General features: G+C 42.8%; 2 protein-coding genes across 2 annotated transcripts; one reads left to right on the forward strand and one right to left on the reverse strand.

The window, feature by feature from the left end:
* Positions 1 to 303: 303 nt before the first annotated feature.
* LOC101167698 (proline-rich extensin-like protein EPR1) lies at positions 304 to 8888 on the forward strand. The gene is made up of 5 exons (XM_004068543.4): positions 304 to 579; positions 2594 to 2682; positions 4880 to 4970; positions 6354 to 8439; positions 8521 to 8888. Exons 1-5 carry the CDS (start codon positions 501 to 503, stop codon positions 8615 to 8617), a joined length of 2442 nt encoding a protein of 813 aa, XP_004068591.1. The 5' UTR covers positions 304 to 500; the 3' UTR covers positions 8618 to 8888.
* A 2382-nt stretch (positions 8889 to 11270) lies between these two features.
* On the reverse strand, positions 11271 to 22365 carry wdr77 (WD repeat domain 77). Its single transcript, XM_004068467.3, has 10 exons — positions 21949 to 22365; positions 21585 to 21770; positions 20565 to 20703; positions 19451 to 19500; positions 19235 to 19305; positions 17167 to 17224; positions 12303 to 12374; positions 12120 to 12228; positions 11979 to 12047; positions 11271 to 11903 (listed from the first exon to the last, which is right to left on the reverse strand). The coding sequence occupies exons 1-10, from the start codon at positions 22055 to 22057 to the stop codon at positions 11762 to 11764; spliced, it is 1005 nt and encodes a 334-aa protein (XP_004068515.1). The 5' UTR covers positions 22058 to 22365; the 3' UTR covers positions 11271 to 11761.
* Positions 22366 to 23066: the final 701 nt, after the last annotated feature.

Below are 23066 nucleotides of genomic sequence, written 5' to 3' on the forward strand. Positions count from 1 at the left end.
AAAAAAAATAAAAAAAGCAAGATGACACAACGCATGCAAAAACATTTGTTTTGCAAAAATATTTTTTGAAAGCAAAAAATACAAAAATCTTCAAAGCAAAAAATATTTTTTTTGAAAGCAGATATTTAATATTTTAATTTGCAACTCAGAAAGTTTTGTGTGCAGCGGGGGGGGGGGGGGGGGGGGGGGGGGGCATAAATATCCCTCCATAAGGAACGGGGCTCACAGAGCTCTGCAGGTGCCACCTGTGCTGGAACGTGAAAGGTGAGTCCAGGCCTCACCTGCTGCTCGCCGGGCGGGGGCGGGGCGTGTGTCTCTGTGGGCGGAGCTTCCCCACTTCCTGAGCCCGTCTTGGACAGTGTTCTTGGAGCAGATCCTCCTGCAGTGCGGCGCTGCACCTGCCGCAGAAAACAGCCTCTCACCTGCGCGTTTCCCCGGATGTACATGGAAGATGAGTCTCTGACCCGCTGAAGTTGACGAACCAGAACCAGACAGCAACGATGAAGAAGAGGTCGCTGAACCTTCTGGGCCGGAAGAGCGAGTCCCTGTTCGGGCCCAGCGTGGAGGTGGCGGACAGAGGTGAGCAGGTTTACTGGAAAGTCGAGCAGGAATGAACAGAATGTCTCCAGATCCACCTTTGCACTTGGAGCTGTCTGAAAACAGACTTCACATGTTAGTGCGACTCTACTACAGCTGATTAGATCTTCACCAATGCTGCTGTTACATATCTTGGCTTCTCGCTGCTTAGTTTATAACTAATAAATAAATGTTAATCAAACGCTTTATGTTGGATTTTTACTAAATAAACTAAACAGCTAATATCCTTATGTGATGTAGCTGTTTCTTGATGTGTCATTTAATAATGGATTTAGAATAGACATTATACTATTATGTGTTATTGGGACCATGAAAACAGAAAACATGTGGTTGTCTCTGCTTAAATGTTTTAGGCTATTTTAGGCTTCGATTGTAGTAGGAGTATTTTATTGTTTTGAAAACAGCGTTTCTTTTTATCAGCTCATGATCTTCTTCTCTTGTTGCTGGTGTTTTCAGCCATTGTTCTTGTAAAGCGAGATGTCTGGTCTCTTGACCTGAACTCCCTCCTATATGAAATATATCGTCTGTTTTTCATCAACTAATCCGTATGTTTGAACATTTCACTGGACCTGCTTCAGTTATGCGTCACTTTTAGTCACGTTACGTTGAATTTTGAACGGATCTCCATCGTATAACACCTGTATGGATGTTGCTGCGCCAATGAAATCCACCCGTTTTGTTGTTTATTCTCTAAAATGATTTCCGTCCTTTCAGATTTGATCCTGACATTGACAGTTCAGGTCACATAATTACATAACAAACTAAGAACAATGGGTAATTTCAAGTTTTGAAATGGAGCTGTGTGTGAGTTATTTTTTATTTATTGAATAAGGTTTAGGGCTCTTTTTAATAGTTTTGTTTTTACTGGTGACAAGAGCAATTGCTATGCAAAATTTCCAAATGACAAACATTTGTCTATTTAAATCAGGATGTGGGCCATGAATCATTTGGTTAGACTGGTTTGACACCCCAGCTTAGTCATACTGCAGTGATATGGAGCCACAACCTGGCATTTTTAGTCTGCAATGTGAAATCCCACAGATACAGGAAGTTTGAGGCAAAACTCTTTGCTTTCTTCAGCCGCTTTTTGTTGAAAAAACTGCCAAAAAAAGTGTGGCCAGAAGAAGCCGAGGCTTCACAGAGACTCAGTGCTTCTCAGAGAAAAGTGTCCACCCAGTAATTGGACAAAGAGCGTGACACCGAATGACAAAAAAAGACCAACTTTCTGGCTTTTCCTTTTTTTCTGGTCCGCTCAGCTGCACCACAGTTTGCCTTTGTTTGTTTGTTCATTTAAGACAGGCAAAGCCTCTATTAATGTAACATTTCAAAATGCAAATTTACAAGATTATAGCCTTTAGGCTAATTTCCATCTTCGGTCCCTAAAGACAAATGAAATCCCGGTAGAAAGGATAACAGAGAGCAGACAACAGCAGACACAACGCAGATGGGGTCGTTAATAACTGTAAATTCAATAAACAGTAGCAACCACCAAGGAAAAAGTAGACGAAGAAGAAGACAAATAAATAGATCAAGTAAAATAGGTGAACAGATGTGACAGAAAATCACTGAGATGTGTGCAGAGGTGGCAGTTATGATTTCTGGTAGCCATTGTTTTATCTGTTTACTGTGTACGAGTTGATCATTCTCTTATTGTTCTGAGAATTTGCTCTGGAAAACTTGAGTCTGTTTAACTTTTAGGTCCTTTGCACATTTAACTAGAGATGTAAACCCTATAGCAGAATTGAAATGATAAATATGTTGCTTCACTTTGTTCTTGCACTGTCATGTAGGCATTCAAACATCAGAGGAACCATGTTCAGGCGTCACCCCACTTAATCTGACTAAATGGCCAAGCCTGAGTGCATTTAAATGTTGTATAACTGAGTCCCGGTCTGCACGTGATGTTTCTGTGAGCAGAATTGAACTGCAGGCACAGCCAATAAAACAAGCATCAAAAGTAGTTTGTGTGAAGAAAAATCCCTTTTTTTCTCCTTAGATAACGTGGAGTTTAGGGTTGTACCTTCTGCAATTCCTGAGTCGGGGATGGCCAGTGTTCGGTCCAGGCCCACAGTCAAGCACGTCCCTGTGAGTACATTTATGTTCTACATTTTTTGAGCTTCAGTAACAAGGCAGTTTTCCTGTCATGGGATCAATAAAGTTCTATTTATCTATAATCATTGATTAATAAAGTACTAGCCTTTTGCCAAATCTTACATCAGTGGAAGATGACTGCACCGCACAAAACCTGTTTTCAGTTTGAAACCATTGTTCGTTCATTCAGTCATATTCTAAACCCGTTTTGTCCCTTTCGGGGTCACGGGGCTGCTGGAGCCTATCCCAGCCACTCCTGGGTGAAGGCAGAGGGTCATCCTGGACAGGTCACCAGTCTGACGCTGGGCCGCAATCACACACGCATTCACACCTAGGGACAATTTAGAGGAACCAATGAACTGATGAAGTGTGTTTTTGGACGGTGGGAGGAAGCCAAAAGAAAACCCACGCATGCAAGGGGAGAACAACTTGAACTGGGGCCTTCTTGCTGTGAGGCAAGACCACTAACCACTGCGCCACCATGCAGCCCCTTGTAAGCAGGTTATACAAGATGTAGTCCTTTTTTGATTTACAAAAATATTGTTTTTCAGTCAAAACGAATCATAAATTGAATCCTAATTTTTCAGACTGATAGGAATCTATTCAGGAAGTTGGCAGTCTTACTCTGCCCTCCATGAAGCTCCACAAAGGCTTGGAGATACCAGAGTCTGATATCAATTCAGGAAAACATTTCTTCTCAGATCACCTGCTTAAAGACTTTACAAAGCGGCAGCGGGATGTTTCCGAATAGAACTTGAGATTTGAGCCGGCAGCCATCTGAGCTGCTGACTTACTTTCCTGAGCTGCATCCCACGTGTGCTTGGTTTTCCTGCCGTGAAACCAGGGCGGCGTGCAGAAAGTACCCATGCTTTGAAGAAGAGCTTTACAAAGCTCCCCCACAGGCACCAGGAACTTCTGCTGCTAAATTTGCTGTGTTTTTATTGTAATTTACTCAACTAAGTGGCAATTTGCAATGTTAAGATAAAAAGTAATCAATTGAGCCTCCCACCGAAAGCTCAGTTTCACTAAATTTGTGTGGCAGCCACATCTATTCAGTCAGGTTAATCGATGTGTAATAGGTGACAGGCCTCTCATTATCTCGTCATGGTGTGAACAAATGCCTCATCTGCCCTGCCGTTCCCACACCTTGTTGTTTGGGAGTGTTTCTGTGGCATGTGGACGTGGCACGCCCAGCAGCTCATGGGCAAGGACGGCTGTGACAGCAGAAAGTGAGTCACGGTGCAGAGAAAAGGCAGATTAAACCAAACCAGATCACACACTTTTCTCAGCGTCGCACCCTCGGGCTGCCATGCAGGCCTTTGAAACGTGCAGCTATGCAAGACGCATTATTAGCAAAGCTGGTGTCATGTGGGGTGTGATCACAGCAGACACTATTGTCGATTGACTTTGTTAACGCAGTCCGTTAAACTCGTTTTAATGGAGGTATATTGCAGCACATATTGTTCATTCCAACTGCAAGCTAATGAATTTTAGCTTTAGTTTACAAACTAAATAAATCAAAATGAGCTTTCAGCCTGATTCCCATTTGAAGTAAGAAGACATTAATGTTGCGAGAAGGATTTTTTTCAAGCAGCAAATATGCAGATCAAGCATCACAAGATCTCTCTTGTGTCAACACAGTCTGTGTTTACGTTTGACGGGTTTGGTCTCATAAAGTTGTCGGCTGCATTTTTTCACCTCTGGCTCACACACGTAGAGATGTGCACACAAACACGCAGGTCTCTAAGTGACAGCCAGGGATTCGGAGACAACATAGGTGGGTCCATCGATTCAGCAAGCGTTGCTCATAACCAAATAACGTGCCGGTTCATTGCTCCACCTACAGATTTGTTTTCACTAACCTGCCAGATTAGGTTAGAGATGTATATATGTGTGGTGAAAGTCTGTTTCTGAGGCCAGGGATCTTCTTCGGCATCACCTTTTAATGCTCTTCATTCACTCTGGTAATGCATCATATTCTGGAGGAACATCAAGTGCTGCAATACCTGAAAACTGGTTGGGTCGCCTCAGGAATAAAGTCTTGCCAGCAAAAACTTTGGGGAAAAAACAGGAAAGGATGTTGTACAACAGAATGTTCTCTTTTTTAATGATGTTCTGTTCTGTTGTTTCACGTTTGCGTCTTGTGTCAGTGGGTTCAACGTTCTGACGATGTCTGGATTCTTCCTCACAGTTCTCCTTGGAGAGTTTTCACGGACACGCCGTCCCAACTCCCACAGTCCCTGTCCTTCCTCCTGCCAGCGGTCCAAAGGTCAACGGCTCAGGTAACCAACCCGCCAACCCTCAGTGTTTACTTTAAGTTAAGAATGCCTGCAAGGCAATCGTCCCTGTATTTGGAAAGGCTGAGGTCATTTATGGTTCTTCTAGTCAGACTCGGCTGATGGATCACAGCTATCAGAGGGAAGGAGAATTCAGGGCAGGTAAATGTTTGTCCAGGCTCAGTCTCAGCCCTGGAAGTGTCCAAACGGCAGCAAAAATGAGAGGAAATGTGTAGTAAAAAAGACACCAGGAATGTGTTCTTTATTTTAAGCTTAAATGTGTGTTTTTAATCATTTTAGGCTTTAATGTGGTCCAAAAAATAAGAAGAAAACAATGACATCACAGTGGGCAAAACCGTCAAAACACAAACCTGGCCAAAATCTCTCATGGGGCTCAAATGTCTTATAATCCGCCAACCAAATCAAAATTCGCGTGTTGGGATATACAAAGGAAATTATTATGGGATAGCCACAGGACTAACACAGCTGGCTATTTTGTGGCAAAGTCTGGAATTTGTTAAAAATTTCCCACAATATGATTTGTTTAAGCGATCTTTTACACACATGCCCCCAGGTGTGGTCTACAGCCACAACTGCCGACCTTTGACCTCGGGAACAGGCCGCCATCTTGGATTTTCCTAAAATAACACCTTTAGTACCTTTTACAAATTACAACTCCTCTTAGGGAGTTTGAACTATCACCTCCTAATCCCACTAGCATCATTGGGAAGCTACTTTAGAAAAAATGTTACAAGTTGTAGATTTTGAACAGTTTTAGTGTGGCGAGCTTGAAAAGTGGCGTTCCCCTGATGCTCGCACATATAGTGAAAATTGTACACAGGAGTCACTGGCTCGAGCTGAACGAAACAATTTAACATATGATGCATCTACATTACAAATGTGGCCGTGGTTAACAAAAACTTCAATTGCCAGGGAAATTTAAAAGTTCCGTTTGGCAGATTCTTCTAAAAATGACAGATCTGTTTGTCTCCCCCAGGCAACCATGACATAAAATGGTTGCTGAGAAGATAAAACCAACAGACAAGACGCCATTGTTTAAAAAAGTGTTTTTTTTCCTTTCCATTAGTTAGTCACTTGCAGCTCTAACCAGGGCGGCTGGGGAAGAGGTGGAGAATAAGGCACATGTACAGTAGTCCCTGCTCACCTACCGGGGTTGGATCAAAGGCGGCGGCGAGGGCAGGGGCTGGTCCAACAGCAGCGCTTGCGGCTTTCCTTTTAATTTAGTTTTTCAGCTTTTACCACCATTTCAACAAGAGTGAACTGAACTTTAACCGGATCACACAAAACATTTCTTTGAGTTTAGGTTAAGAATTATTTTTTTTAAATGACCTTCACCCAGTTTTCTTTTTTTGTTTTTGTTTCCTTCAGTTGTCAAAGATCCGCTGCCCAACGGGTCGGTTCTGAGTGGGCCTAAAGTCTCCAATAGTGGCGCATTCGTTCCTCCTCCTCCTTCAACGGCACCTCCGCCCCCTCCTCCTTCAGTGCCACCTCCAGCTCCTCCTGACATTTTCATCCCGCCTCCACCCGACTTCCTGGGTGACCTCAGCACTCTAAACATGTCAGCCCTTCAACCGCCATCAATGCCTGCACCAAATCCTCCTTTCACTCCACCACCCACAAAGCAAGAGGATTTATCCCTACTAAAGCCGCCTCCGATGGCTCCACCCAAACCTCCATCCACCAGCTCCACTGGCTCTTCATCTTCTGCAGCCGTCTCTGGCCCACCACTCGCCCCAGTTTCCAAGGCTGCTCCACCCGTCTCAGCACAGCCTCCTGCAGAGAGGCAACACAAGACTTTCAAGGCTCCGCCTCCAAAACCTGTAAGAACATCGTCTGCATTCATCATCGACTCCCCACCTCACACTCCTGCATCAACCCCCCCCCAAAGCTCAGTCACCGCCTCCACCTTCAATCCCCAAATCACAGCAAAGGTTTATGACGTTCCAAAGACCACATTTCTCAAAGAGAGTGAGGATCACAGCACGAAGCCTAAGCAGATGTTGATCCTTGAAGACCCTCAATCTGGGGCCCCCGTTACTGTGCTTGTGAGCGGAGACACAAAAAAACCCACACTGGTAACACCCCCCACCAAACCAGTGCCTAAGGATGTGGAGAAGAACTTGGAAATCCTCCAGCCTCCTCTGCCTGAGACGAACAAGGAACCCAAAACAGACACAGTGTCAAGTCAGTCTGAAACCCCTAAACCGCCGGAGTCTCCAAAGCTTCAGCCAGTGACCAACGTTCACCTTCAGTCTGGTCCAACTTACAGCCGCCATGCCAGTCCAATCCTGGATCGTAAGCTTCGGAATCTGAGGGCCAATGAAATCTCAGGGGTGCGAGAGGGCTCCTCCTCATCTTCGTTATCTCCGTTAGCTCTCTTACAGGCAGCCAAAGAGAGAGAGAAACTCAGAACAAGTCAGCCTTTGTCACGAGAAGGCAGCAACACGAGTGAGGCCTCCAGCTCTCACCGGAGCTCCTCCCCTTCGGAGTCCTTCGCTGGCACGTCAATAGCCGACCCTCCAGCTCCTGTAAGGGTATTGGACGGCACAAAGGCTGCAGTGTCTGCAGAACATGCACAAGTTCAGACTCCCCAAAAACAAAGCGGCCCCCTACCAACCCGGGAACACAGGCCTTCCTCTGATCCGGCCCCCAGCAAACCCACAGCATCTTCAATAGGGAGCAACTTGACAGAGCAGACGTTCAGCCCTTCATACCCCCAAACCGAGGAGCTGGATGTCCCCCTGCTGCCCCCGCCCCCAGAGTTTGACGATTTCAGCGAAATAACCGAGCCCCCCCCCACCGTCTGTTCACCTGTACCACCAATGAAAAATAGTACATCAACCGAGGCCCCTCCATCTCAAGTCCCAGCACCTCCTCCCAACACTGCAACCCCCGGTAAAACAGCACCTCCTCCCAACACTGCAACCCCCGGTAAAACAGCACCTCCTCCCAACACTGCACCCCCCGGTAAAACAGCACCTCCTCCCAACACTGCACCCCCTGCTAATAAAGCACCTCCTCCCAACACCGCACCCCCTGCTAATAAAGCACCTCCTCCCAACACAGCACCCCCCGGTAAAACAGCACCTCCTCCCCCTCCAACGCTCCCACGACCTGACAAACATGTCAAACCAAAGCCTCAAGTCCAGACAAAGCTCAAGCTGGAGCACAGTCAGCTGCCAACGGCTCAGTCTCCCAGCCAGGCGACTCTTGTCAGCATATTACAAAGGAAAATGTTGGAGATGGACCAGAAAATGACACCGATGAAGGAGGCAGAGTCCACCGATGACTGGGTCACCAGTCCGTCCGACGAGGACAAAAAGGTCCCAGTTGTGCCGAGAGCCGAACCACAGAGCCAAAGCACTGCTGTTCCCAGCAAAGCAGCAACTCTGAACATGAAGGAGTTGGAGAGCAAAGTGGTGAAAAAGTATCAGAGCAGCAAAGCTCCTACCAGGTAAGACTGGCAGCTTTCAAACAAACAATGAGCGGCTGGCACGTTTGTTGATGTTCACTCTGTGTGTGCTTCCCCTCACAGCAGCGAGCCCAAATTCAAACAGCAGTACGGCAAGACCTTTAACATCCGGCCTGGAAGCAAACAGCCCATAACTCTGGTTACTAATGGGGATGCTTAGGGAGCGGAGTGTGGCTTTCATTTTCTTGAATCATTTGTTGTGTAGAGGTGTTGTAGGGTTGCAAATGTAAAATAGAATAATGTACAGTCTCTTGACTAAATGCCTTTCTGCTGTTACACGTGTGATATTTAAGTTTTCTGAAACCAATCAGAATCCGTTCCTCACATTTACTGATCTGAAGCGTCATGTTGCTGTTCCACAGTGACATTTCTTAGCTAGAAGTGTACATTTGAGCTTGTATGATAGTTAATAAAAAGTTTTATGAACATTACGTGTTTGTGTTTAACTTTCTGTATCTTTCTGTATCAATCAATCTTTATTTATATAGCACTTTAACATCTGCCAGACATCCAAAGTGCTGCACAAGTATAAAAACACTAAAACCATAGATAAAATTCAAAGAAGCACAGTAAAACGATAACAATAAAATCATCATTAAAGGAAAACGCACACAAAAAAGCTTCCTAATTATCATTCTCTCTGGTGTTAAAAGCCGATGTAAAAAAAATAGTTTTTAGCAGAGATTTAAAATCATTTAAGGATCTGGCAGATCTAAGTGACAGGGGAAGACGATTCCAGAGTTTAGGAGCAGCCACAGAAAACGCTCTGTCCCCCTTGGTCACAAGTCGAGTCCTTGGAACCACTAAGAGCATCTGGTCTACAGATCGCAGAGCTCCACGAGGACAATGGCTCTGCAGGAGCTCAGAAAGATAAGGAGGTGCCAGACCATTTAAACATTTAACAACCAAGAGTAAGATTTTAAAATCAACTCAAAATGAAACAGGCAGCCAGTGCAGAGAGCACAGTGAGATGTGGAGAGTGGAGAGACTGGTCCATCCCGGAATAAAGGGAGTTACAATAGTCCAGTCTGGAAAAAATGAATGCATGAACAACCCTTTCCAGGGTGTCATGAGGGAGATATGGCTTCACTTTACAGATTAATCTAAGATGATAAAAGCTGGACTGGACCATTGCACTAACTTGTTTGTCAAATTTAAAACTGCAATCTAAAGTAACCCCAAGATTCCTAATAAAAGACCGGTTAGAGTCTAATGACCACTCTAATGGCACTGCTGCATCCTGTCAGAAGGTCTGTTTTCCCAAACAGAAGGACCTCGGGTTTACTTTCATTTAAGCTGAGGAAGTTTAGGTTCATCCAGGCTTTAACCTCCTCTAAACACCTTAATGGTTTCTCTACACACTTGTAGAGGGTAGATAAATCTGGTTATCATCTGCATCACAGTGATAAGACACATGATGTTTTTCAAAGATGGAGCTCAGTGGAAGCAGGTATAAAGAAAATAAATTGGGGCCTAAAATTGAGCCTTGAGGTACCCCATGTCCAAGTGGGACCTTTGTGGATGAGAATGGTCCCAGATGGACAGAAAAACTCCTATTGGATAAGTAGGACTTAAACCACTGAAGCGCTGTGCTTTTCAAACCAACGGAGTGCTCTAATCATGAGAGTAAAATATCATGATTCACTGTATCAAAAGCAGCAGTAAGGTCAAGAAGGATTAAAACGGCAGAAGTTCCAGAATCGATAGTTAAAAACAAATCATTGCATACCCTGAGTAGAGACGTTTCCGTACTGTGACGTGCTCTAAGACCAGACTGGAATTTGTTCGTGTTGTATTTCTTCATGATCTAGAACGTATTTACATTGAGAAAATGGAGATTGCATTTCAGAGTATTTCTTTATTGAATCGCTGTGAATCAGGAGCAGACAAAAAAATGCAGGTGGAAAAAGCCTGTAGCACTGACAGAAGTGCTATACTTGGGGAGCCAGTAGATCAATTTGGAGGCTTTTACTTGCAGACGAATATCTGTGTTCGTCTTTGTTTTCCTTGTCTGAGCTTTGTCTGATTAGCTCCAATATTGCAATAAGACTTACTCGGTTCCCACAATGCACCTGAATTTCAAATGCTGCTCTGCAAAAACTCTCCTACAAAACACTTTTTCCCATTTTGTCAAAAAAAAAGAATAATCACGAGTAAAAGACCACTAGGAACGCTTTTCCAATACATCTAAAGATGATCAGAGTTTGACTTTAAGACTTAGACTTAAGACTTTTCTAACCATATTTCTGTTTTCTAGCCAGTTCTTTAAAAACTATTTACAGTTTAACTTTTTAGACTTCATTTGGTCACAAACTCCCTTTCAATTTTTAATGCAGATCAGGTTGTCTGAACAGGGAGTAACATTTAAAAATAAGTTACCTTCAAGTCCAGTAAAATAAGACCTTCCAAATCCCATCTAGTCCATTAAGCAAAAACGTTGGATCATTTTATATAAAAAAAAAAAAAAAAAATCAAGATTAAAGAAAACTGAAGTCATCCTTCATGAAGGTGAGATCCTGTAAAAAGATTAGCAATCAGCAAACATTCTGCAGCAGCCGTGTCTAAACTGTGTGATGATACTTTACCAACATAGAGCAAGCTTTATCAAACGGACAGCAGGCAGACGTGCGGCTTATCTTCATGGCAGAAAGCCCACAGTTCTTTAACACACCAGACCGGTGGACATGTCTGTCCTATAGAACACTAACTCCTCTACTTCTGTTCATTCATCTGCGCCTTAACACAGGCTGCACTAAAAGCTTATGAAGGGGCTCCTTCTGATGGTTGAAGTAACACCACCCACCAGCCGAACGTGTCTTTGGACAGCTTTTATTGTGAAAGGATGCAATAAACAGAGGATAATAAATGTGTTACAGTATGGCAGTCGACACGCGGGAGAAATGATGACTGCATGTTTCTCAGAATGAGGTCACGGTACGTAAATGTCCATTCAACCAAATCAGCCTGAGGGTGCTCTTCTGTGTGATCAGGTCCCTTTGGGGTTTAAGATGCTGCAGAACTCTTTTCAAACTATAGAACATTCTCACTCATCGCCCTCCCCACCCCCACCCCCCACCTCAGGTTGTACACATGTGAGACAGGAGTCCGGCAGAAAAGAACAAAACTGAAAGCATTTAAAGGCGTTTTACTGCCACCTGGAGTCAGAGTGGTGGAAAAACGTCTTCCTGTGCTTAGTTCCAAAATAAAAAATGTGCAGCCGTTTGACTGAAATGTGCATTTAAAGATACAGAAATCAACACTTGAAGGACCTATGAAAATCCACACAGAAACTCCCACAAAGTTGTTAGGGGTTAGCAGGTCCAGCTGCTGGATCCACTGTGTGGTGCAGAACGAGATGATCCCAGCCCACAGTGGTGAGGCTGCCGGAGTCGCCATGGCGCCAGCACACACCTTTGACAAAGTCCCGGTGTCGCCGATCTCGATGTCTGAAATAAACAAATGCGTGGTTTCAGTTTGACTCACACACCATTGGAGCTAAAGATGAAGAAGAGGAAGCTCACATTTCCTGAAGGTCAGAGTTCAGAACAGCGAGAGAGCCGTCATCGCTGACTGAGGCCAGAAACGAGGCGCTGGGCAAACACAAACAGCATTAGACAGAGAAGGAAAACACTCCAGTGCGGTTTGACGCGACAGATCTGAACCTGTGGGTGGAGAAGGCGAGCCCGTTAACCCTGCGACAGTGAACCTGCTCCACCCGAGAGGCTTCTGTCCCCAGGAAATCCTTCACCCGGACACTGCCCAGTTCATCGCCTGAACAAAAAACAGACAATCCCGTGAACTGGAACTGGAAAACGAAAAGGAGCAAACCTGCTCATTGAACTCACCAACAGCTATTGTACTCCTGTGGTGGGGGTGCCAAGCCACAACGGTGGGGGAGCAGCTGGCAGGGTTGATTTCTAAGATAAAAAGTGTAGGACTGATTACTGTTGAAGAAGAGAAGAGTCCAGGTGCTTCAGGTTCTCACAGCTTCTGCTCTGGAAGCCTTCAGTCCTGGAGGGCTGAACTAGCTACAGGAACATCCACCACTCTGCCTCATTACGCTCACAGTCAGCTCTGACCCAGCCAAGTTACTTCCTGATTGTAAAGCTGGAGTGTCTAATTCCAGGCCTCGAGGGCCGATGTCCTACATGTTTTTCAGCAAACCTGCCTTTAACGCTCCTTATTGGCTAAACACTAAGGCTGGGTTGATAAAATGGATCTGAATGAATCCAAGCTTAATAAATCAGTAATTGATCTATTAAAGTAGATATCGATCTTTTATGCCCGTTCTTTCCAGTGACCTAACGCAGAACAGCAGTAAAGCCAACGTCCACTAGCTTGATGCTAACGTATAATGGAATTTCCCATAGGATTGCTAATGCTAACACTTGTTCAACTTAGACATTGCTGACTAAATGAGCATCTTTTTTTATTCACAAGCATGAATTTTCCAAAGTATTCTAAGGGAAACCTTTTAACCCTTGTGCTATCCTAGGCATTTTACCATTGGGAGTTGGGTCATCTAGACCCACTAGACAGTGCTCTGAACCTTTTTTCTTTAATGATTTGTGATCTTCACTGGTGTCCATGGATTACATGAAATCTTTCCACCTTTGTCATGGTAGGGAGAACACGTCACTGTAAGGGTCATCTAAGATAGCACAAGGGTTAAGGTAATCATTTGTGGTCTAAAGCGCAGCCTTCTTTTACCCAAATCTACTAGAATAAAGTGTAATGCCATAGCGCCAGCTCCACCTAGTGGTCACAGTGCAATGCCCTCCAGGAAACCCAGAACATAAAGATTCTGTTTACAATTTTTAACAGTATGTGAACTAGGCCTGCACAATATACCGCAAATTTATCGTTATCGCAATATCCAGCTCTGCAATATGCATATCGCAAAAGACGGTGAATATCGCAATAAATCGCAAACCCAAAATGTGTTAAAACAATCTTCTAGCAGCTTGAAGCATTTAACGAATCAAATAAATCCCTTTATGCTTTGACCAATCAGATGGACGCCTTCCCATTGTTGACCAATCAGATGGAGGCCTATTATGTTAACCCTGGTCCTGAAGAGCCTCAACCCTGCCTGTTTTCCAGCTCTCTTTAACCAGCTTGCTGTTGATTGGCTGACTCAAGTGATTTCACATCCTGATTGACTGAACACACCTGATTTTGGTTATCATTATCGAGCAGTCTAGGGAGAATTGGAAAACAGACAGGGTTGAGGCTCTTGAGGACCAGGGTTAGCCACCCTGACGTTTGTCCCCCATGTCGATGAGGGTCATTTGGAGTATAATTTTTAAACTGTTGCAATGAAATGGAAATGATGTTTTTTTTTTTCTATTTGTTTATTTACCGCAAATTTATCGTTATCGCAATATTGATCACTAATATCGCATATCGCAAGTTTTCCTCATATCGTGCAGCCCTAATGTGAACTGTTTTAGATTCATATTAGTATCTTCAAAACATAGATTGTTAGTGTTTTTATACAAATATGTCTCAATGTGTAAACCATGTAAATACTAAATTGAATCGAGTGGATTGAAAGAATTGTCAATGGAATCAATTTTGGAAATTATTGGGGATACCGAGCTCTAGGAATCACCCCTGATCCAGGTAATCAGCAGCAGATGAGGCAGGTCTCGAGAACAGTGTTTTTCAACCAGTGTGTGTGCCGCGGCACACTAGTGTGCCATGGGAGATGGTCAAGTGTGCCGTGGGAAATTGCCCTCATTAACTGATCTAAAAACATTTTTCATCTCCAGGAAATCAGCTCTTTGTTCATCCAAATAGGCCCTGATAAAACACTGAGTATTTAGGAATATAAAAGATCTTAAAATTACTATTTCTTTGTGTTTATTTAATTCTATTAAAGACATTTTGATAAGAATGACTGTACCGCGATTTACCTGCAGCTATGACAGTTTGCGGAAAAGTCCCGTCCCTTTAACTGTCTCCGCCAATCATTCTTGAAGGCTTAATCACATGTCATCAGTCTGACCAATCAGAAGTGCTTAAAGTCTTCACTTCCTTGTTCTTAATTCTGCTGATAAAGTCGCTCAGTTCTAACAAAAATACCAGCTAGAGCTCGTCTTTAGCGGTGTAGCTTTCCACAGAGTCTGGTGTCAGACCGTGGAACAAGTGAATAATACAATGAAGCTCAGAGACGCTAGTCTTTCTGCAAGTTTTCGGCAATTTTCACACTACATCTCCCATGATGCATTGGCTTAAAGGGCCAGTGTCCCAGCGCACAATGAGTTGTCCTTGTGAAACGTCTTGAAACCACAACAAACAGTTTCTAAATTTTCTAATTTAACTTTCATTTCATCTCTTAGAAAAAACAGCCGCAACTTCCTGCTTTTCCGGACACAATTGTCACAAAAATGCACGTGAGATTGCGGGCGGGCGGGGGGGGGGGGGGGGGGGGCGGGGCGGCGGCGCTGTCCATCAATACAGACCATGAATTTCTGCTTTTTTTTTTTTTTTTTGGATGCTGGTGTGCCGCGGGATTTTTGTCAAGGTTAAAGTGTGCCGTGGCTCAAAAAAGGTTGAAAAACACTGATCTAGAAAACCAGCAGCAGGAGGCCGGACCTCCAGGCCTGGATTTGGACACCCCTGGTGGAAAGCAATCCCCTCCCTGTCATTTTACAGTCTCTGAAATGTAATGTGTTCCTTTACTCCTGCAATACTTTAAGAAGCAAAAAATAAAACAAAGTTTGATTTGGAGTAAAAATGACTTCTAGCTAAGGCTGCAACTAGTATTAGAATACTCAGAAATCTGAAATCTGCTCCAGAAATAACAAGTATGAATATTTGTGACTTCCGAAATCCCTGATTTGTGATCTTTCCAAATATAGTAAAGTAAAAGTGTACTTTAGGAAATGTAACTATCACTCTGAAATCACAGAATAATGTTAGATTTGAGGTATAAAAACTCACTGGAAGTAAATATATCTTCAAAGTAAAGTGTCACTCAAGTTAAAACTATTGAGTGTCAGAAAATGAGACTGAAGTTCAGTTTACTCAACTAAATCGTAAAAAACTATTTCGTTTCAAATATAGTCAACAATTTGGTTTCAAATAAACATGTAAAGGATATTTAATGAGGAATATTATGGAAATGTTGTGATGCCACGTCATGCGACTGTCTGCCAGCATGGTGGAGAGGTTTTACCAGAACTGCAGCTTATTTGGTTTTTCCACTCCAGGTGAAAACGGTTTATAAAACATGTTTTCTGTTGGAAACACTGCTGGCAGTTTAGAGAAAAGGACTGCAAGGTTTCTATTTGTTCCATTTTTATTGAGGTATTGCTCTGTGTTCATTTCCTTCTACTCGTCATCGACCGACTGGAACATCGGTCAGTGAAACTTGGAGGATGGAAAAACTGTGGAGAACATTTTTCAGGGTTTGTAGTCAAATGATCCTGAATAACAGATGTTTCCGTTTTGTTTCCTGCTGAAGTTAACCAGAAAGTTGACAGAAAAACGTTTGAGTGATGATGTTGGAAGTGAGAAATATTTTTTTTCCTTCTAAATCTTTGTCATTTGTTTGCTCTGATCTCCTGTTGTAATCAAAATATAGAACGGAAGTTGATTAAATGCATCTTTTAGTGTAAATGGCACACATACAACCATCATTCAGACATATTTATAATAGTAAGGATCGTGTTTTGATCTGGTTTTGTGAATCGAAGCACGTCGCCATCTTAATATCAATCCAAAGCCCTATTTTTAGGCCTCTGCACAATAAACCATAATCTTATCGTTATATCAAGCTGGGCAATACGCATATCGCAAAAGTCTGCCATAATTGCGATATATGGTTACCTTAAATGTGCTTAAACAATCTTATGGCAGCTTGAAGTATTTAACGAATCTAATAAATCCCTTTATGCATTTGACCAATCGGATTAAGCCCTTTGATGTTAGATGCTGGCCTCCTATGTAGACGAAGGTCTTTTAGAGTATAATTTAAGGTATGTTGACTCTTACTTCAATTAAACTGTTGCATAGAAATGAAATGATGCATTTAGATGTTGTGCTATTTCTTAGTGTATCACAAGTTATATCATCATCGCAATATTGCTCACTAGTATTGCAAATCGCCAGTTTTCCTCATCTCGTGCAGCCCTATTGTCCATCTTTGGTGATGTGTAAGCACAGACTCAACCATCGGCTTTCGTCAGTTTAGCCCAAAACTCATGAAAACAAAAGCTTTCTACACAGAAAACTGATCAGATAGAGAACTAGCATCCTAAAACAGCACTAGCTAAAAAGTGCCTCCTCGACAACAAAACAGACTCAAGATGTGAAAAAACGAAACATACTTCTCTAAATTCAAGTGTTTGGGTGTAAAACCTAAAATGGAAATTTGTCTTATTAATCAGAGTTAGAAAAGAAGCAGAACATGATTTTGTTTGTGGGTTTTTTAGGTTTGTTGAAGCCTCTGTGTCTGTTTCCTGCCTTCCTGTTCTTTGGAGTTAATTTATAAAGTCAGTTACTTCCTTCTGCCAGTACTGCCTGGCTCAAAGAGCAATCAAAGAAGAATTTCTGTCAAGGAAGAGACAGAAAGCAGCTCATCTCCCTGGACGTCATGGCTAAGCTATGGGACAGTGATTTGAGAAAAGAGCGGGTCCGGACACAATCATCAAAACGTATCCAACACCAGTGGACATTTGTCCTGTTCAGCAGACGTCTTACCTATCCTGGAGGCCGGTTTATCTGGTTTCCTCATATCCCACATCAGCACACGGCCGTCCTGAGGATCCAAAACAAAGACTGAGTTTACATTCCAGTTTTTTTTTTAATTAGCAGAAGCAGATTTTTTTTAAAACAAGGATGGAAAAACAAAGAAATATACGAATATACGTCCTAATCGGAGGGATTGTTCTTCGTGTATTTCTTTGTTTTTCCATCTTTCTTGCACGCCGGCTTTTTGTTGTAGAATTGAATTACCCAGAAGTCTCTTGGCCTTTTGGGAATCAAGTGAATTGTTTAACATTTCAGTTTCGAAACAGTTCGGTTCAACTACGTGCGTCGTTACACCCCCATCAGTGATACTCATAAATGTGAAAAGATTCATCACTACTGATTTCTCACACTATTAACAACAACAACAACAAAGCGAGACACAGATATCAACGTTCAGCACTTCCTTCATCTCAGTATTTGTTACATTTTCGGATGATCCCTTACATCACTACATTTCTTAGGGAAAATGTCCCATTTTCACCATGTTCCACCATGTTTATCAATTATGTAATGCTAAAGAAAATCAACTTACATATTTCTAAATCTTCTCACATTTTGATCTAATGACCAAATCTGCAGCGTTTTAACCGAATCATAACTGCTACATGTCATGATTGAACACTTTTCTTCAATATTTGAATTCAACTTTGTCATTGCACTGCCATGTATCCACTGATGACGTCTGGGATCTTTTTTTTTTGGTTAGTTTTTAGCCCACGTCTGTTTATGAATTCACTGTACTTTTCTGGCACTTTGTCAAATGTCTCGGATGCAGAAGAAATGTCTTTCAGCACCGACTGCACGGAGGGAAAGTGCAGCACATTTTTTCTTTGTAAATCAAGAGAGACAATATTTATGGTTTTCACAACGTGAGTCATCTTGTGCCAGAAGCCGAAGAATACCGGCTGATGAGCGATGCAGAATGTGCAGACATTTTGAAAAGTCTGGGTCAGCTTTACAGTGAGCGATGTTTTAGCGATGTTTTAACGTGCACGCATGGCTGAAGAAGGTCCGTCGCCGATCCTGACTCATCAGAAATCCTTCTGGAACATTTCTGATGCTTTGTAAAACATTTATTAAGATGCAAAGAACATTTTATTGCTCAACATAAAAAGTTGTATTTATTTATTCATTGACCGAACCGTAGTAGGAGTGTCACTCTGTCACTCTGTGCCTTAAACCTGCGAGCCGTTTTTCCCCTTTCATCAGTTAAATATGGGAGATCCTGCAGCATCAGGAACGGCGCGTCAGTCGAGCAGCAGCGGCGTCTTTGAGCATCGCTTCTTCCAGAAAAGGCGGGTTTCATTTATCATTCATTCACCTCGATGATCTTCTTCAGCTCATCAGGATATGTGAGTGAGCTCATGCCATAAACCGACGGAAGCAGCTGTTGGAAGCAGACAGGCCGGCGTGCTCTTCATCTCCTCTCCCCTTCCTCAGAAATTTTTGCAGCACCTCAATTAGTGCATGTGAAACCAAAAATATTGAAACGCCACTAAGTTTGTATGTTAGCGTAATAATGTCAAATTGTTTAATCTTGTTTTGTTGTTACGAGTGTTGTTGAGTGGGGGATTGGATTCTTATAAGCATAAGCTTCTTCCATTTCACTTTCAAATCGTATTTTTTAAGTCGTGCGTAGACTTATTTTTCATTTAATGTAAATTTTGATTTGATTTGAAATAAAATCTTGTTCTTTTTACTCCATCAACAAAATGGTTGAGGAGTTCTGCTCGGCTCCCATCAACCTTTTAACAGGATATTAGGTCACTATTTTTGACACAGTAAAATGTATTCATCCTATTAATTTGTGAAGTCCTGGTGACAGAAACGATCAAACTCTTCACCGTCACAGAAAGAGAAAAACATGCGGCTGCTGACTGACAGCCTGCAGAAAACAAATCTGAAAAACCACAGAAGCCAGAAGAATCTAAGCAACTCGTCAAGCCCCGTGGGAGGAAAGAAAAGGATCCCCAGGAGCCCGAATGACCACATGCTGACAGAAGACATCATTTCATACTTGGCCACAGGAGACGAAGAGGGACGGATCTGTTGGGCTGCAGGTCACACAGCTGACGGGCCGAGTGTGAACTGGACGGAGAGAGAGAAAGTGTTTGTCCTTCTGCAAACACCACCGTTGATACACTTCTAACACACAACTCGACTTAAAAATCATCATTTACACTCCTGGTCAAAAGCATAAACAGGAGTGCTTTGCCACTGAAGGCTCTCTTACTGTTGTAGGTGGTCACAGCTGCTTCCTGACTGAGATCCCACACTTTAATCCTGCATTGAAGAGAATTCATTTATTTTAGGAAAAATATCCGAGTCACAACATTTCCACGCTCCTAAATCTTCCAGTCGGCTGTCAGTGAAATGATTGTGATGTCATGACACCCGGATGATGGCGGATGTATGTATCAGAGGATGTTCGGTTGGCCGTTCTGCATGTCAGTCAAATGCTGAGGAGGATTATTTGCAGACAGATTTTTTAAAACATATTTTTATCTAATGTTTTTTTTGATGGCCCACGATTTACCCACAAGTCTGATGAGTTAGAGGATGAATCTCTGCTGTTTCAACACGACTGCACTTCAGAAAGCAAAGTTCATACGGACAAGAACACCAGACTGGTGAAGAAGCACTAGCCTAGATTTGTTTTAATTCAAGCTTCTATTTTACAATTTGTAATGTTTCAATATTGTGTTGGTGTGTATTCAGACTGGAAAAATCATTTGGTATGGATCGAGGCCTGAACCTTGCATCTGGTCTGTATTCAGGCTCCCGTCAAGCGCCTCTTCACCCACAGGCCAGGAATTACGAGGGCGGGGCAAAGCAACTAGAGACAGAAACTACGGAAGTCCTCCAGTTTGCAATCCTTGTCGGGATGGTTCACTTAATAAAACTTTATATTTCGCTCATTCGTTTTTGGCGCCTGTATTAACATCAGGAACAATTCTTTTTACTGCTCCTTTGGTACGGCGGAGGCATCCTGCAAGACGCTTACTGGCAAGAAGATGGTACGAAGGTACGACGATGAGGGTCCACTTGGGGGGATTCAGACTGAAAATTTGGTCCGGATTATTGAGAGAAACAAACTCTGGTTCACTTGAAACGGACCAAAAGTGTCCAGTCTGAACACATCCTAATGTTCTTTTGAGCTTAAAACTTTTCAAATGATCTTTTTTTATTTATTTACAATCTGGTTTTTCATTCACTAAGCTGATCCTGATATGAACCCATAGTGGAAGTAGTTGTAGCAGTAAGGGGTGAACTGACATCACATCAAACCCTCAGAGTTCTGAGTGGATACTAACGTTTCAGCGGTCTAACAGACACGGCAGTCTGACCTGCAGTCCATGCTGCCGGTGACGGCGCCGGTTGCTCCAGTGGGGCTCACGGTCGTCACGATGTGGTCGTGCTCGTGTTTGGTGAAGCGACTAACCAGCAGCCGCTCATCTTCTGCCAAATCCCAGAGCTCTAGAGCACCTGAGGACAAGAAGCAGTTCTGTCCAAACACAATCCTGCCAACCAACAGAACACTGCATCCCTGTCTACTGATGTCAATCTGTCCCAACACACTTAGAAGTACATTTTTCTTACACACGGATGACAGCCTAATATTTAATTCAGTGACAGACCTGATTCCATTAAACAAAGATGCAGGACGGAGGCTGCTAAGGGACAAACAGGCGTAGATGCAATCACTGAACTGTTATTCTGATTCACTAAAAATGTTGGAGGAAAAAAAACAAATGGAAAATACAAATGAAGCCAAAAGAAAGAAAGGAGAAGAAATACTATGACATCTAAATGTTAATAAATAATAATATTATTGGGGAGAATTCTGGCTAAGTTAATAAAGTTCTATAATCCGATATAAAATATGCAATTATTACTGGAAAAATCTGAGAACTTAGAAAATCCGTCCCTTGGCCATAATCCTGCGGCCCGACTGGCTCCATGGGATGTTTGTTCCACAGTTCAAATCAAATTAAACTTTATTTATAAAGCACCTGTCATACATCAGTAAAACAAAGTGCGTTCAATTTAAAAATAAAAACGTTTCACTTAAAACATCCCTCTGAGGAAAACATGAATTTTGCAACAAAATGTTAAAGAAATAAAATATATAAGGTAAAATCAGGGATTAATACGAAGATAAATAAAACTTATTAGATGAGAATAAAGTAAAAATGAGTTAAAAAAGACAGATAAAAATGTGGAAAAAGGATAAATACTTAAAATAATGTAAAACAGCAAATGAATATGTTCTTACATTTGAAGGAAAAGCCAGTTTAAGTTATAGCAGAATGTTTGTAAAGTATTGAACATTGAGTTTTTAGTTGTCAGGATCATTTGAGACGCACCTGAATCTGAAGCAGCAACAATGGCCTTCTCAGTGACCCATTTGACATCAGTGATCCCTGCCTCCGTCTGCACGCCAGCCCTGCAGAAGCCCTCACTGGGGGCCTGCTCAGGCTCCCTGTAGATCCACACAGACCCCTGCCAGGTCCTGCCCGAGAGGCTGGAGGCGCCCAGGAGCAGCGTGCCGTCTGCAGAGGACACAGCACGAACGTGGGAAGCAGCGTTTCTAAAGGTTACACACCAGTTTACAGCCGAACTAAAGAACTGAGCTGAATATATCAGGACACCAACAAACCCCCAGTCCCATAAATGAAAAGCACGTGGTTTATGCCTGTGACCCACGGTTAGCGCCTTCTCTCTTCCTACCTGCTCGGTACTGAGCCGCGCACAGATGCTTCTCCATGCACGCCGGAGCGTTTGGGGGAATATTCCACCGATTTTCCTTGATCATATTTGTGTCGACTGCACTGTTCATCCAAAAAGCAAACTTTAGTCTAGTTTCCCACTAATTCAGATGTGGTTGTCCGCAAATCAGCTACACAACCGTTAACGCTAGCTAAGCTAGCTGCGGCCAAAGAAAAGCTCGTATTTTCTGTTTAGGCAAAATAGAAATATACACCTAAAACGCATACGAGCTTAAAATAACATTTCTAGCGAAAACAATGGATACGTTTTCGCGTCCCGAATGAATGACAACGAAATAATAATGCATTAAACACGTGGGACCGGTGGGGAAAAGGTCCCTTAGGCGTTTGGAGGACTTCTTCGTTGGTGTTTATTGTTCTTTTCCTCTTGTGCGTTTCCCGTCTGCACTGCCCCCTGCGGGCAGAGAAGGTGAACTACAAGGCTTCATTTCAATCAATATGAGAGCTTTCTGTATTAGTGGGTGTGTTTGGTCTGGCACAGGCGCGGGTTGGTGGTGGGCAATGATGATTTATTGTGAGTGTGAAATGTGACGGGATCTAACCAGGTTTTAAAATGTTTTGTTTAAAATAAATTATCCACGTTTAAAAAAAATGTGTTGCTTGGTTTTATCTGAGTACTTGTTCCAGCAGATGTAGTTGAATAAGTCAATTTGATTAACAACTAGCCTCAGACAGATCAATCTGGTTGAATCGTAGGAAAGCAAATCGATTAAGTCGATTAATTGTGCCACCCCTGTGACTCGAACAGCTTACAGTGACTGAGTTTCCTGTACTTTGGGATGTTAACATGATCTGGAAGCAAAAATTGAGGTGTCTTTCTAACTGAGAAATAAGTATGAAATTCATTTACTGCCCATCCATTCAGAACAAAGAGGTTGGGACAGCAATGACATGGTGGAAAATTCAACACAAAGTCCAGCCATCCATCCATCCATCTTCAGAACCGGCTGAATCCATTTTGCAGTCGTGAGGTTGCTGGAGCCTATCCTGCTACTGTTGGGAAAAGGTGAGGTACACCCTGAACAGGTCACCAGTCTGTTGCAGGGTCCCACAGGCATG

The sequence above is a fragment of the Oryzias latipes genome, chromosome 5 (genome assembly GCF_002234675.1).
Source record: "Oryzias latipes chromosome 5, ASM223467v1".
NCBI lineage: Eukaryota > Metazoa > Chordata > Actinopteri > Beloniformes > Adrianichthyidae > Oryzias > Oryzias latipes.